The 16,890-nt window shown below is 41.7% G+C and overlaps 1 protein-coding gene across 1 annotated transcript in view; it reads right to left on the reverse strand.

Annotated features, from left to right (window-relative positions):
• Window positions 1-7,796, reverse strand: part of Fez1 (fasciculation and elongation protein zeta 1) — a 47,426-nt gene extending 39,630 nt beyond the window's left edge. Inside the window, exons 1-2 of the mRNA XM_074066466.1 lie at window positions 7,621-7,796; window positions 844-1,199 (exon numbers count right to left, since the gene is read on the reverse strand). Coding sequence (XP_073922567.1) covers window positions 844-1,154 — 311 coding nt within the window. The 5' untranslated portion in view covers window positions 1,155-1,199; window positions 7,621-7,796. The remainder of the gene's footprint in view (window positions 1-843; window positions 1,200-7,620) is intronic.
• Between the last annotated feature and the right edge of the window lie 9,094 nt (window positions 7,797-16,890).

A 16,890-nucleotide genomic window follows, 5' to 3' on the forward strand; every position in this document is an offset into this window, starting at 1 on the left:
TAGCCCCTTCTAAAACAGTTCTTTTCTCAGATTCCTTTCCATAGCAACTGTTAAGACCTAGAAGGTGGTAAGTCACTAACTTACTACTATGCAGATTCATATTCAAAAGCCACATCACCTCGTTTCTACCTTTATTTTATCCAGGGTAATTCCCCTTGCATTCAGTTCAATTTGGATACTTTCTTATTTAGCATATCTTAAAATTTATGGATAAATTTCCAGACCTGGGGAGTTATAAACAATTCTGAAACCAGGAACCAGTTGCTCACATCTGTAATCCTAGCTACTCAGGAGGCAAGATCAGGAGGGTCGCAGTTTGAAACCAGCCCTGGCAAACAGCTTGTGAGACCCTATCTCAAAAAATCCTTCACAAAAATAGGGCTGGTGGAGTGGCTCAAGGTGAAGGCCCTGAATTCAAGCTACAGTACTGCAAATAATAATAATAATAATAATTCTGAGATTTTTCATAATTCTGGTGTTTCTTGAGGCAAACTGATGCAATGACCTATATAGATTCCTCCATCACAGTTAATTTAATTCTTTTCTGGTCTTTATTTTGAATATCTGGGTGGATTACCACTTGCTATGAAGAAAGTTGATTAAACCCCAAAATTTTTTTGCACCTAAAATTCTAGGAAAACCTAAATCTTTCACTGCTCTACAGGTGACTATCGAGGAACATCTAGAGATCATGCCAGCAATTACCAAGTTACTGCCCCACTGAAGATATAAGAATGGAAGTCGTGTGCCATATAAGCCTGTAGACAGAAACTAGTTCTAAGTCAAGGAGCTCAGGCTACAGGGTTCTTGTCTGAAGCAAGAGAGGGCAATAAAGACTCTTACTCCTCGTCCTGAAGCGTCTCCTCCTCCTCTTGGATCTGTAACTGGTTCTTCACTGGAGCCAGGTTCTCTGTCTTGGCATTGTAGTTCCGAAAGCAGACATTGAGCTTCTCATCAAATTCATTCACAAGGTCCTCCATGGACTTGAAGCTGATTATTTCAGAGGAAAAATTCTCAAGCTCAGAGAGAGAGGGGTCTTCCAGAAGGTGAGGAGATGAGCCATAGAGACACTGGGGCTTCTCCTCCTGTTCCTCTGAGCAGCAAGGCCGCAGGTCCTCAAACTCCTCATCCAGACTCACCAGTGGGGCCTCCATCCTTGCACTGCAGTCCAACAACAGCAACTTTCAGGGTTTATTTCCCTGGAAGAAATACACAGGGCAATGTGAGCTTGGATAGGATTTTTGTGCCTATTCTGCTGAGGATCCATAATCACAAATTCCATTACTCTATTTCCCTTGGAAAACAAAGATCCATTTTACTGGCATCTGCTACTTCTTCACTTCCTCACTATTATGCATTTAAGGAGTTCAATTATCATTGTATATGTTAATAATATTAACTAGATAAAGTGAACTTTGGAAAATTTGAAAAGAAACTTTGAAAACTTTGAAAAGAAAAAACAGGCATAGTGGTTAAGTATGCATCTTCCCAGCCAGACTGCCAAGGTTTGCATCCTATTCTGCCCCTATCAGCTGTGAGTTTAAGCAAGTTGCTCAACTTCTCTGTGCTGCCTTTTATTCTTTTCAAGACAGCAATAATAACAGGACATACTACAAAAGGTTGTTATAAGATTAAAGGAGTAAGCACAGGTCAGTGTTTAAAACAGTGCCTAGCAGATAATACATACCAATAAGATTCAACATTTGCTCTATTGTTGCTATTATTATCATCATAATAATTATTATTGCTATTACTATAAGGCTACATTCCTAAGTATGTGTTCCAAAAACTAAAAGTTTTTCATAACTTGTTCTAAACTTATTTGGCAACAAAATCTGACTGAGTCTGGGCCATGGTGGTACATCTCTATAATCTCAGCATTTGGGAGGATGAGACAGGAGGATAACAAGTTTGAAGCTAGCCTGGACTTCATAGAGAGACCCTGTCTCAAAAAAAAAAAACCAAAACTGACTGACATGAGTCAGTTTTAATTTGTAAGCTGCTTATAGTTTTAATTGATACCATCTAGTGTGATTTGCTGCAGAAATATTAATTTTTTTAAATTATAGAAGAAACTGGAGCATAGCTGTGAAAGAACACAAGTTTAGCACAAATGAAGCCCTGGGTTCCATTCCTAGCATCAATAAATAACAAATAAATGAGACTGATATCCCAGACCACAGTGGATGAAATGCAAAGTATGCACTGTTACTACCTTCCTCCAAAATTTGAAATAATCTAAATTCCAAAGCATGCCTGGTTCCAAGGGTTTTGGATAAGGGATCATAGACCTAGATATTACTCTCCTCATTAATAAATAATAGAACACCAGGAGAGACTGTCCAGCCAAGTGCAGTGGCATTTGCACCTGTACTCCCAGGCACTCAGGAGGCTGAGGCAGGAGGATCACTTGAGTCCAGGAGGTTAGGCCAGCCTGGGCAATATAACAAGACTGCCATCTCAAAGCAAAGAGACTTGCCAACAAGCATCTGAGTTTTAGCCAATATAGAGCATATGCCTAAGAGCAACGGAATGAACTAAATGATCTATTATTCTCTAAGAAATTGACCCAACTACCCTAGAGTTCCAAAGCCAGACTCTACATCCATATGGGCACCACACACTCAGGCCTGCTTCCATTTCCCAGCAACTCTAGGACCTCTACTCCATATCCGGCCCTCTTACACACTACCTTCAACAGTGATTTATCCATCTGTGCCTATATCCAGGTCCCTTTCCAATTTTAATTTAAATTCCTCAAGGGCACAAACATCCTCTGGATGTCCTCCACTGCTCCTAGCACACTGACTGCCCTGTGGCCAGGCAATCAATCAATGTGTGCTCATTGAAAAATGGTATCCTGTCCCCACATACAATTTTCCTTAGGCATTACTGTCTGTAGTACCCTTCTCCACATGCCCAACTACCTTCACTGTTACAAAGAAAGTTAACACAACTTTTCTCTCCTGGTCTGTGTGATCACTGACCCAGTCAAGATGCTTAAATTGGAGCTCACCCTGAGAAGAACCAAACAGACAACAAAAGTCATGAGGTTTGCCCTATGAGTGCCTATTCCTCACCTCTACCTACAAAACTAAAACTCTAAACAAGGCAGAGGGCATGTGGTCTTGCTGGGATTTTGCTGAAATAAAGTCAGTTACCATTGCATCAGAATGTATTTTGAGCATTTGCAGTTTACAAATGCAACATGACAGGCCATTGGAATGCAAGCATATAAAAGCAATACCATATCTTAGGACAACAGCCAGTGCCAGTGGCTCATACCTATAATTCTAGCTACTCAGGAGGCAGAGATCAGGAGTATCCTGGTTCGAAGCCAGCCTGGGCAACCAGTTCAAGGAACCCTATCTCGAAAAAACCCATCACAAAAAAAGGGCTGGTGGAGTGGCTCAAGGTATAGGCACTAATATTGCAAAGTATTGCAAAGATAAAAAAGAAAGAAAAAGAAAAAAACTTAGACTCAAGAATCAACAGAGTGGGGCTAAAGGCATAACTGTGGTAGAGACTTTTGGTTCCAACCCCATACAGAAAAAAAAAAAAAGGAGGAAGCAGGAAGGGGTGGGGGGCAAGAAAGAAGAGGAGAAAGAAGAAGAAAAGTCCCGCTATTTCTGGCTGAGTGGCAGACATCGTGGGTCCTGATTTCCTCATTTGTTATAATGAAGCTTTTGGGGGCTGCAGGTATGGCTCAAAAGGTAGAGCACCGGCATAGCAAGCAGAGTTCAAACTCTAGTATTGCCTTCCCCCCAAAAAATTGAAATCATGAATGTGTTAGTATAGATCTAATACCTTTGGAAGTATATTTTAATAACTTAATAATTTAATTATGCAAATATATTTAAACAATATATGTATTTAATCCACTATAGTCAAAGTAGTAACATTTTGATATGTAACTCCTATTAATAACATTTGATACTAAGTCCTTTGAAACCCAGCATGACGTTTACAGTTCTAGACTGTCTCTTCTTGGATTAACCCCCTTTCAAGTACCCAACAGTCATATGTGGCTAATGGCTGCCACATTGCCCAACATGGGTCTAAAGCAATGCACAACCGTCAGTTAGGAATTCCTCATCTTTGGTCTATGGACTCTTGCAGGCTCTTTGACTATACCTATATTTCAGTGGCATTGGTTTCCTTTGTTAGTCTATTTTGATGTATGGATTTTAAAACATTGTTCAGAGAAGAATCCCATAGGTTTCTCCATACCACCAAAAGGGTTCATAGCACACACACACACACACACACACACACACACACAATGAATATCCGAGCAGGAAAACAGTGAGTTTAGAAAAGATCTCAGTGCTGGGCACACTTGTAATTTCAGCACTGAGGAGGCTGAGGCAGGAGGATCCAGAGTTCAAGTTCAACCTGGGTTTCATAGTGAGTTCAAGCAAAGCCATCCTAGGATATAGTGACTCTTGTCAAAAAAAAAAAAAGGAAGGAAGGAAGGAAGGAAGGGAAAGAGGAAGAAAAGGAGAGAGGAGAGAAAGAGAGAGGAAGGAAGGAAGGAAGAAAAAGAAAGAAAGAAAGAAAGAAAGAAAAGAAAGCTTTCAGTGTGCAACAGAGAGTAGGGAAGGTAGCCAAGGGATTTGTGTTCATTGAGACAGGACTCTGAGATGGCTAAGAGCCCAGGGTTCCTGTCCTGGTCCTATCACTCCTAGCTGTGAGAATTATCTGCCTCCTTGTGCCTCAATTTCCTCACCTATAAAATGGGGTTTAAAACAATGCTTGTCTTGAAGGTCATTTTGTGGACTCAGTGAGGTCATCTTCAAAGTGCTCAGCACAATGTGTTGAATACAGAAAGTGTTCAATAAATGCCAAGGATGCTAGGAAGATCAGGATGACTTACTAAGACAGAAATATGGCATGAGCATATTTCAAGCAAAAGAAAAATTATCCCTGCCATGAAAGTCTATGTGTGATGTTCCAAAATGCTTATCAAATAAGAGAGGTATTGTTGAAAGAATTTAGACATCTTTTTTACTAAGGCCTTTTTCAATTCATTCGGTCAATATTTCCTGATCACAGAGCCCACTTCAGAGAGATATGAGAGCTAACCAGCTTGTTGCAGATATTTACACTTCCTTTACATTTGTGCTCCTCTCTGGGAGTGATGGAGGACACTAGCAGGATGGTAATTTGAAGTGGCACAGTCTATACTAATAACCAGCAACAAAGGGCAATCCAACCAGAATCTAGAACTAAGACTGGTTCTTGGGGTTGACAATAGGAAGATTACACTGAAAGTGCCTACCCTCAGCCCAGGAAGGCTCTAGAAAAAAAAATAGCTTCATCTATTAGATTATAAGAGAAATGACTATCAAGCTACAGTCCAGAAACATGGTTATTTGAAACAATTCATAATAGAGCCTGATTGTTTTTTGTCAAGTCACTACCCAGGGTGCTGCTATCTCCATCTGAAGGGCCAAATAAAGATGAAGCTAAAACTGAAAGCCCAGACTAGGAACCTGAAGTTAGCCAAACAGAATCCAGCATTTATAGAAAGAGAAAATGAGAGTCAAGCATTCTGATTGGCCTTACTATAGCCTCAGTGAGGTGTTTCTGGGTTAAGGTTGACATATCTCTTGCAACAGTGCTCCCTACTTCCTTCTTTTAGCCCATGTTCTGTGTTTGTTTGTTTGTTTGTTTGTTGAGATAGGGGTTTACTACCCAGCCCAGTCTGTTTTCAAACTTGCCATCCTTGTGCCTCAACCTCTGTGAGTGCTGCAATTTTAGGCACATGCCACCATGCCTGACTTAAACCAGGTTCTTTAGCTTTCCTTTAGTTGGGGTGTCTTCATTTCTCAACTGAAATGTTTAAAACAACCTTCTTCTACTTTTCCACGCTGGCAAGATTGCTGCCATCCTCAGACCCCCGCTCGTCACAGAGCCCTCCTCCCCTTAAAAGCTAGGGTATGTAGCTCAATTGTAGAGTACTTGCTTAGCACATGTGACTCCCTGAGTTTTATCTCTGATGCCTTGTGTCCACCTCCCCCCTCCCAAGCTAGGGTTAATACAAGTAATTACTAACCTCTTTATACTTCCAAAATAAATAAATAAAAACATGAAAAATGGCAGAAAGAAGGAATCAATAGAAGGGTGGTCTTTTTTTCTCTCTTTCTTTCTTTATCACAGAACAAAGTGCAGGACTATAGTTTGATAATGTCCTATAACCCATTCCATGTATTTGGGCTCCCAATATGTGGGGTAATTTGGAAAAGAAAAGCCACACATGGAACTTAACAGAGACCCTGCAGGAAACACATAAGCCTCTCTCTGCAGCATAATGATGCAGGAGCTGCAGCTTGGGACTGCAGTACAAATTACCAGTCCCTGCTTTAGTGAACCATGTATGGGAACAGTGGAGATTTCACTATGCCTCCCCTGCTGAGTCCCTGCACCTCCACACAACCCCCATTCCATCCCTAGTCTTCCTACTACTTGCTCCATAGGTGAATTGATTCTGTGCTCCTCCTAGATTCATCCTATATTCATCCCTAAAACCTGCCTTCCATGGATCCACTTTGAGACTCATTGCTCTTCAGCAAAACCCAGCTAGTGTATGAGACTGTGCCAGCTGTCCATTTTGGCACAATCAGTATTTCATTGCATATGGATCAGCAACCCCTTCGCGGTTCTGCGTCCCCCGCTTCCAGCTCCTGCTGCTGCTCCATTCACCTCCATCTCAAACCTCTTTCTCCCCCTTCTGCTGGGGTAAAGAAAGGCTCCTTCAGGCAGCACAATGGCTGGCGCTCCAAGCAAGCCCAGGCTAATCCCACGCAGACAGCACATACACTCCACGGCCCTTTTGGCCAAATAAGACCAGGACACTGGAGGGGAAGCATGTGTGGACCAGCAAAGAGGAATGGGGAAGGCAAGAGGGAAGAAGAGCAGGTTGAATAACACCCCCTCAGTTGGGCCCGCAATCTCCAGAGGTCTGGGCCCAGAGGACAGCAGCGCGTCCCGCTCACTCACACACACCCACCCCACCCCACCCCACCCCACCACCACCCTCGTCCTTTCTCCGACCTGCTCTGTTGTAAAACAATCGCTCCCCCAGCGCCTGCAGCCGCAGCCAGCGGTTCTGACACTGCAGGAATGCACAATCTGGGGAAAAGCTCCCCACCCTGGGGAGGGGCACGAGTAGAGTGGAGGGTCAGGTTCTTAGGGACAAAGATGATTCTGGGGCATTACAGATAACGGTCCTGGAAGAGGTACCGATCCACACTGCTCTAGCTTGATCAGACAGCGGTCCCTCGTGCCACCTCCCTTCACACACACACACGCCAGGCCTGGCTCGGGGGTCTGATGCTCTGACATGATGGTATAGTACCCATCATCTCTCATCTCCGGGGCCCTGGCGCTGCATCGGGGCTGCGCTCCATGAAGGGGTGGTGGACAGGAAGGCAACGGCCTACTGGCCCTTCCTTTCTAATCCCGGAATGGGACGGGGTGGGGATGGGTGCTGCGGCGCCCCCAAACCATCCAGTCGGAGGATCCCAAGACCCGGGAGCCTCCTTTACCAACCCCCACCCGACCCCCACCCCTAGCAGAGGGTCGGGTCCAGACTAAAGTCTCCCCCCGCGACGGCACCTGTGCGGGTCCTGGCGGAGGGAGGCGGATCCCGGGGGTTCAACCGAACACCCCCATCCACGGGCCGCGGCGAGCGGCCGGAGCGCAGCGCAGCGGCAGCGGCGAGCCAGGGAGCCAGCCAGCCAGCCAGCGAGCGAGCGCTCCCCCCGCAGCTCCGGCGGCTCCCGGCTCCGCTCCCCAACTCCACTCCGCCCCCCGCCCCGCGCTCGTGCTCGGGCTCCCGGGGGCGCGCCCGTGTTCGGGCACCCGCCCACTGGCACGCGCAGAGCCTGAACGTCATCCCCTAGTGAACACTCAGAGCGGTCTTCGGAGCACGTGGGCCTGCCTTTATTAATATTTATGAATTACTGTTTCTCCGATCTTTAATACAAGCCCTACTGCTTCCCTCATGAATATTCAGAAACTTCAAGATGAGTGCGTGCCATGATTACCAATATGGATACAGGGCCTGACACGGTAGCTTCTCGACAAAACGTGGGTGGATGGAGTGAATAGGCCGGAGAATGCCAGCCAACTCGCTTAAAGCGCCTCTGGCACTTTCTGGACTCTTTTCTATCCTATTAACAGTTGAAGTGGACAAGCTAAGGGATGTCTTCCATTCCAAACAGGGTTCCAACCTCAAGCTATAGGTGGAGGCCGACAGGCATGCTTTCTTCACCCAGAGATCCAGGATGAGAGCCAGATGCACCTTAGAAATCTGAGTAAAAGGGTCTCAAGGCTACAGAGGAAAATTCAAGAAACAGGAATAGGGAAAGTCCCTAGGACCTTGTGAAAATATACGCCTGACTCATTGATCTACTTTGCATAAATCTGTGCTTATAGATGCAGCCAATATGAAATCTAATAATTTATGAACATGGGCAACTTAGGGAGACTGCAAGAAAAGAAGGCACACACACATAGACACACACCCCTACAATCCACAGGGAGGATCACTATGGAGGCCTGCTGGACAAAAACTTGAGACTGTATCAGAAAAATAACTAAAGCAAGAAAGGGGGGAGGGGGCTGTGTGACCCAAGTGGTAGAGACCCCTCCCTAGCAAGGGCCAGGTCTTGAGGTCAAACTGGGGGGGAGGAGGGAAGACAAAAAGGAAAGGGGAAAAGGCACAAGAAAAGCATGCCCATTTAGAGAACTCCAAGTAATTTTCTCTGATGGAGAAGTACCTGTAGGCTGAATTGAGAACTTCAGCTGAAAGGGAGAGGGGGCCTTTCCTTGCTTATTTATGCATTCTTTCCCAAAACATTTCAGTCACAAGGAGGATGTGAAGTATAGGAGAACTGTCCCTAAGAGACAGCGACAGATTACGCCTGTAAATCCTAGCTACCTGGGAGCTGAGATTAGGAGAATCATGGTTCAAGACAGCCTGAGGGGAAATATTTCATAAGACCCCTTCCATCTCCTAAATAACCAGAGCAAAATAGACTGGAGGTGTGACTCAAGCGGTAGAGCTCCTGCTTTGCAAGTGGGAAGCCCTGAGTTCAAATCCCAGTCCCACCAAGAAAGAAAAAGAGGAAGAAAGGCCAATAGGTGGTTTAAAAGTCTAGTTTTCTGTGACCTTGAGAAGTTATCCTCCCTGAGACTTATTTCCTTATAATGAGGATAATCATTGTACCCATTCCTGAGGACTGTTGTGAGATTAGGGAGCTCATATGTGCAAAGTACTTCCAATCACAGAGAAAGGCACTAGTGCCTTGGCTAATTCTCTTCCTTAGCAGAAGAGGCCACCTTTTGTCCAGATCTTCAGAGCATGGGACATACAAACTTTAGAGAGGCTTGTGAGGAAGTACTGCAACTGATAAACAACTTGATCTCTGAGGAAACTCAATTTCAAACCCTAGTGCTCCCCTTTCTAACTAGTGATGTTATGTAGTTATCTTATTTGAGCCTGTATTCTTGTCTGTAAAATGGGGATGCCAATTATCTACTACAACGTATTGTTATGCAGATTAAGTATTATAATGTATGCAAATTGCTTAGCACAGTGCCTCACATACAGTAACTATTCAATAAGTGAATTCTTTTGTTCTCTTTTTTTTTCATTTTTATGGGGAGCAATGCTGGGGTTTGAACTCAGGACCTTGTGCTTGCTAGGCAGGTGCTCTATGGTATTATTATTTTCTGAGGACATAAAAGAACTGACAGCTGAGGACTGGTGGTCTAGACACCAGGGATAATGCTCTGAACATGAGCCAACACCTATTCTATTATGAAAAAACATATACATTACATAAAATTTTACCATTTTAACCATTTTAAGTGAACAAACAGTTCATAGGTGTTGAGGACTTTAATGCTGTTATTAAAACCATCGCCAATTTCTCTTCTCTCTCTCTCTCTTTTTTTCTGCAGTACTGGGATTTGAACTCAGAGCTTACACCTTGAGCCACTCCACCAGCCCTTTTTATGATTTTTTTTTGAGATGGGGTTTCGAGAACTATTTGCCTGAGCTGGCTTCAAATCTCAGTCCTCCTGATCTCTGCCTCCTTTTGTAGCTCTGGATTTACAGGCATGAGTCACTGGTGCCCGGCTAACACTCTCCATTCTGTGGAACTTTCTCACAATCAGAAAGTTTAAAGAAACTATATCTTTAAACAATAAATCTTTACTACTCTCTCTGGTCCCTTGTAGCCACTATTCATTCTGTCTCTATGAATTTGACTCTTCTAGGTGTCTTATATAGGGGAATCATTCATTCTTATACAAAGGGGTTTCCTTGGGATGTTTGCAACATGTATATAATGTACTTTGATAAAATTCACCCTGTGTATATTACTCTTTCTTATCTCCCTACCTCATCTGCCTTTTTAAAAGTTTTTAGTGGGTTTCATTATGCTGTTTTCTACACACACACACACACACACACACACACAATGTACTTCAATATGTTAACCCTCATCACCTTCTCCCCCTCTCCCTCCTACTGATTCCACCTCCAAAAGTCCCCCTTTTTTCAACCATGTCATATTATTATTGCTATTATTAGGTCTAATTTCCACATATAAGAAAAAAGCATACAATATTTGGTTATCTGCACTTGTCTTGTCTCTCTCAACATGATTGTCTCCAGCTCCACTCATTTTCCTGCAAATGACCTAATTCATTCTTTTTTTGGGCATTAAGCTGATTCCATAGCTTGGCTATTGTGAATAGTGCTACTGTAAACATGGGTATAAAGGTATCACTATTGACATAGAGTCTTTTTGAGACTGCTCTATTTCACTTAGCATAATGTTTTCAAGGTTTATCCATGAAGTTTCAAAATTTCATTCCTTTTTGAGGTTGAATAATATTCCATTACATATATATGCATACATATATACATATAGATACACACACAAAATGTAGTGTGTGTGACTGTATATATGTATATGTATACACACATATATATATTATACACACACACACACACACATATATATATGTATATATATATATACTACATTTTGTTCATCTACCATCTGTTCATGTACATTTGGATTATTTCCACTTTTGGCTATTGTGAATGATGCTTTTATGAACATTGCTGTACAAATTCTAGCAAATGTTATTTGATCAATTCTATGATCTGGGATAGAAGCTAGGGAGGTAAAAATGAAGGCATGCCCTCAGGAGATCCAGGGTTTGAGGTATTGATTTCCAAACTCCACTGCTTGGAACTTGTGGTGGGTTGAATGTAACCTCTAAAATTCATGTGTACTTAGAACCTCAGAATGTCACTTTTGCTGATATAATTAACTAAGATAAAGTCATGCTGCATTAGGGTAGTCTCTAAATCCAGTGATTGTCATCTTTGTAAGAAAAAGAGAGAATGCATACAGAGACACAGAGGAGAAGGCCATGTGGCAATGGAAGTAGAGCTTGAGCTAATGTAGCTATAAGCCAAGGAACACCAAGGATTTCTGGGAACCATCCAAAACTAAGAAGAAGAAAGGAAAGATTCACATCAAGGAATTACCCCCAACCCCGGCCTCCCCCTCCACCACCGCACAAACACACACACACATACACACTTCTGATACCTTGATTTTAGACTTGTAGCCTCCAGAACCAGGAGACTATAAATTCCTGTTGTTTTAAGCCTCTTGGCTTGTGGTAATTTGTTATGACACCCCTAGGAAACAAGTACAGATGTTGGTACTGAGAAGTGAATTACTGCTGTAAAAAAGTACTTTAAAGTGCTGCTGGAGTGGTTCAAGTGGTAGAGCACCTGCCTAGCATGCATGAGGCCCTGAGTTCTAACCATATTACTGCCAAAAAAATTAAAAAGTAATGAAAAATGCTTTAAAGTGAGTTTGGAATTAGGTAATGGATAGAGGATAGAAAAATTTTAAGGTGAATGACAGAAAAAGCCTAGACTTTCCTGAAATGTGGATATTAAAGGTGGTTCTGGCAAGGACACAGATAGAAGCCTCTATCTCTCTAGAGAAAACAAATATCAGCATAATAATTTGAATACAAATACGAATGCTGAAGACACTGCAAGCAAGGTCTTAGTTGAAACAAAAAACATGTTAGAAACTGGACAAAAGACAATTCTTATTACAAAGTGGCAGAGAACTTGGCTAAATTGTGTTCTGCAGTTGGATGGCAAGTAGAACTTATAAGCAATCAACTTTTATTTATTTAGCTGAGGAAATTTCCAAGCAAAGTGTGGAAGATTCAGACTGGTTTCACCTTGCTGCTCTCAGTAAACTGTAGTGAAAAGTGGTGGTGTGCCTGGCAGCTCACACCTGTAACCTTCGCTACTCAAGAAACAGAGCTTTGGAGGATCGAAGTTCGAAGCCAACCCAGAGCTAAAAGTTCTTGAGACCCTATCTCAAAAAAAAGCCCAACAACTAGCACAAAAGCAGACATGAAGACTAGTGGAACAGAATAGAGGACCCAGATATGAATCCACACAACTATACCCACCTTATTTTTGACAAAGGAGCTAAAAATATATGGTGGAGAAAAGACAGCTTCTTCAACAAAAGTTGTTGGGAAAAGTGGTTAGCCGTCTGCAAAAAACTGAAACTAGATCCATGTTTATCACCCTGTACTAATATCAACTCAAAAATGGATGAAGGAGCTTAATATCAGACCCAAAACTCTGAAGTTGGTACAGGAAAGAGTAGGAAACACTTTGGAAGTAATAGGTATAGGCAAGGACTTCCTCAATAGAACCTCAGCAGCTCAGCAACTAAGAAAAAGTATAAACAAATGGAAATACATAAAACTAAAAAGCTTCTGCACAACAAAAGAAATGATCTCCCACCCAGAGAGTGGGAGAAAATATTTGTCAGCTACACATCATACAAAGGACTGATAACCAGAATATATAGGGAACTCAAAAAACTAAACTCTCCAAAATTAATGAACCAATAAAGAAATGGGCAACTGAACTAAACAGAACTTTCTCAAAAGAAGAAATTCAAATGGGCAAAAAACACATGAAGAAATGCTCACCATCTCTAGACGTAAAAGAAATGCAAATCAAAACCACACTAAGATTCCACCTCACCCTTGTTAGAATAGCCATCATTAGAGACACCAACAACAATAGGTGTTGACAAGGATGTGGGGAAAAGGAACCCTCGTACACTTCTGGTGGCTCACATCTGTAATCCTGGGTACTTGGGAGGTTGAGATCAGGATGATCACCATTCAAGGCCAGCTCAAGCAAATAGATCGGGAGACCCCATTTCCAAAATAACCAGAGCAAGACCGGAGGTGTGACTTAAGCAGTAGAGTACCTGCTTTGTAAGTGTGAAGCCCTGACTTCAAACCCTAGTCCCACCAAAAAAAAAAAAAAAAAAAAAGTGTTTTAAACAATGGTCTGTGGTTGTGTGGTGGTGGGGAAGAGAACATGAGTTTTGCCCAAGAGGTTACCTTAAAGCAGGAATTTTGAAATTTAGCACTGTTGATATTTGGGGTTGGATAATTTCTTGCTGTTGGGTCAGCACTGTAGGATGTTTAGTAGTATCTCTGGCCATGAGATGCCAATAGCATCCTCCTAGTTGTATCAATCAAACATGTGTTTAAACTTCATCAAATGTGTAGGGCAGGAACCAAACTGAAAACCACCTCGATTGAGACCCATTGCCTTAGATATGGGTCTTTAAGATGAGTTAACATCCTGCTAGGTGGGGCCACAGTTGCTACATTGATACAAGACATACAAAAAGAGAGTTGGGCTCTGGGCTCTGAGTGAGTATGTTTAAACCTTAATTCTACAGGTTATTAGCTATGTTTCTTAATCTCTGTTAATATTTTCTACTCTGTTTGTTTTTGTTTTTTGCGGTACTGGATTTTGGACTCAGGGCTTCAGATTTACCAGGCAGGCATTCTATGGCTTGAACCACTACTCTAACCCCAGGGGGGATTTCTTAAGCCCCTTAATAGAGTGCTTAATATCAAGTTACTGCCTAATAAAAAAACAAGCTGTTGTTTGTTAAGAAAAACTGAGGCTGGCAAAAACAAAACAAACACACACACACCCCAAGAAAAACTAAAACTGGGTCATATGTTCAAACCGCTGGTTATTGGGGATGTAGAATAAATAATAGATCCTGGAGTCATACCAATACCACTGTAGGGGCTGATTTCAAGGAATCCTAATGCACTCAATGAGAAATTCAAACAGTTTTAGAACAGAGAGTGTTTAAAGGCCATCTTGTCTAACCACCCACCTGATACACAAACCAATATCCCTCCTAGACAGTGCTACTCTATCTACTTACATACCTGCAGGGATGAGGAACCTGGCCTCTCAGGGCTGTCTTTTCCCTTTTCCCTTCCTTCTTCTTTTTAAAATGGCTTTCAACGCTAGAAATTAAGATTAGAAATTCAATGATAGTAAGATATGTATTGTGGGCATCATGATTTGATATTCCTTAGTAGGACACTTTTTGAAGAAGCTATTTTTCCATATACATGCTGAAATGAGGCATTGAGTCTTTATTGAAAGCCTACATCAATCACAGCCCAGAAAATAAAAACGAGCTCATACTTGCTAACATTTTCAGACTACTTGAATTTTCCATCCCTGGTTCTCAGACATCAACATTTAATTCAAGTCTATTTTCATCTCCATCCTTAATCTCTCATGTTGATTAAACTCTCTGATTTGCTAACACAAGGGAAATGGACTATTCTCCAAGATTCAAAATCTATTTATAGCCACCTAATCAGCAGGTAATTCTTCTCTACCACAAAGCACACATACCAAGAGCAAAACCACATTATTTTCAAAAAGAATAGGCAATAGTATTAAAACTGACAACAAATCAGCCCCAAGAATAATGACAAATCCCAGAATAGTCACCCCTGTTACCTGATAAAACAGAAAGTATAAGAAGTAGTTGACAGAGTAAAAGAATGAGATCTCCTAACAGACTGGAAATACCGATAAGTGCAAATTTGATGACATTTTTTTCCTATATAAGAAGAGAATTGGGTATTTCAAGGAAGGAAGTAGAACCACAAATTTTAAAAGGAGGTTGAAAATGTGTTCTTCATTTTGTGGGAAACTTGTAGATCTATAGTGGTCAAAAACAAAAATCAATTTTCCATTCTCTGTGGCTACTGAATCATTTATCAGTATGTGTCCAGGGACCTGATAGGCTTATTGCTGCCTCCTAGTCTTCATGGAAAACAGAGCCTAGACAACAATGTCATAGAGTGAGGGACATTTGTGAGATGGTTCAGGTCTGTAAAACTCACTTTTAGGTTGCATTTTGGTCCTTCTTGAGATCCTCAGTTCAAACAGAGATCTCATTTTTCTAAACCATTGGGCCTGATTCCCACTACTCTCAATCTCGAAATAATGTCTATTTTTTGTTATCCTTAACATCCCCAGGTAATCAGAAATGTGATGATTTAGAAATGAACTTGAAGAAATGAAAATGCCAAAGAAAATTATTATTTCACTGTACCAGTCTAGCTAAGTTAACATCATTTCACCACCAGCAACCCCTCCAGAGCCCAGCATACCAGGCAAACACTGCCCCTGGCCACAACTGTCTCTTTTAAGTCCTCAACTCTGAGTCATGACAGCATTTTCAGTCCTGTGAAAATGATGAGCAAATAACTCACATTTTCCCAAAAGTCCCATTTCCAACAGTTAGTGCTACTCATAAAGTCATGTTAGCCAGGACTTAAACAGGCCAGTCTCTTCTGGCTGTCATATCCTACAAGGTGAGAGTTTAACAATACTGAACTCCAAGTTCCAAAGAAATAGGTGTGCTGGGTAGGTGACCAAACTCTCATCAGGCTCCTAAACCTTCTCAATCCCCATCATTTACTTTCTTGTTTTCATTAGAACCCTGCTAAGTCAGTTTATCAACAACGCCCCCCTAGCCTCAGTATCTGATCACCCTTGGTATCTAATCAAGTTCCTCCTTCTCTACTCTACCCAAGTGGAATCTAACCACCATAGCTTGTCTTCAACAAGAATCCCTCTCACTCCTAAAGTTTCTTCTTAGTAGTTTACTGTTCATTGGCTCCTACCCTCCTCCTTGGATACAAATCCCCACTTGCCCATGCTATATTTGGGGTTGAGTCCAGCCTCTTTCTCCTACTGCAAAATCCCACTGCAGTGGTTCGTATACCTACTGTGATGGTCTCAAATAAAGTCTGCCTTACTATTTATCAAGTGTCATTGAATAATTTTTCTTTCACAATTCCCTTAAAAATATATACAGAAAATATATCAAAATAAAAATACATACAAAATTCTTGATATGGAATGACACTGCATCTGGGTTTTGAAGAACCGTGAGAGGAAAAATTCACTGTTGGCTATTGATTAGATTTCTGAGCCATGAGAGAATTTGGTGCTGCTGTCTTAGAAACACACAGAGCAGCTGGGCATAGAATGAATAGAAAACCAGAAGCTTTGAGAGGCTTGGCAATCTAGGATCATTCAAAATTTGCATATTTAAATAAATCCACATTCTTTCTATGTTAAGAATTTTTTTCATTGGGAATAATGGTGGGACGAGAAAGAAATGCAAAGTGTATAAATCAAAGAGAGCTCACTCATAACCTTTTAGAAAACATTACCCCCAAAATCTGACAGTAGCAACTTTGTAGTTAAAAGAATTGAATAGAAACTACTCTTAAGTCCTTTTGTCTACATTGTTTAGAGCAGAAAAGTATTTGGTCCATATAAAGTAATCCAGTTTTACAACTTGCAAAACCTGGAAGAATTCCCAGTTTACTGTATTGTATAATTGTGATTATTGTTGACTTAGCAAGATCACGTTAGAAAAGAGGGAAACTAAAGGG

Source organism: Castor canadensis, chromosome 2 (genome assembly GCF_047511655.1).
Source record: "Castor canadensis chromosome 2, mCasCan1.hap1v2, whole genome shotgun sequence".
In the NCBI taxonomy this organism is placed as follows: Eukaryota; Metazoa; Chordata; class Mammalia; order Rodentia; family Castoridae; genus Castor; species Castor canadensis.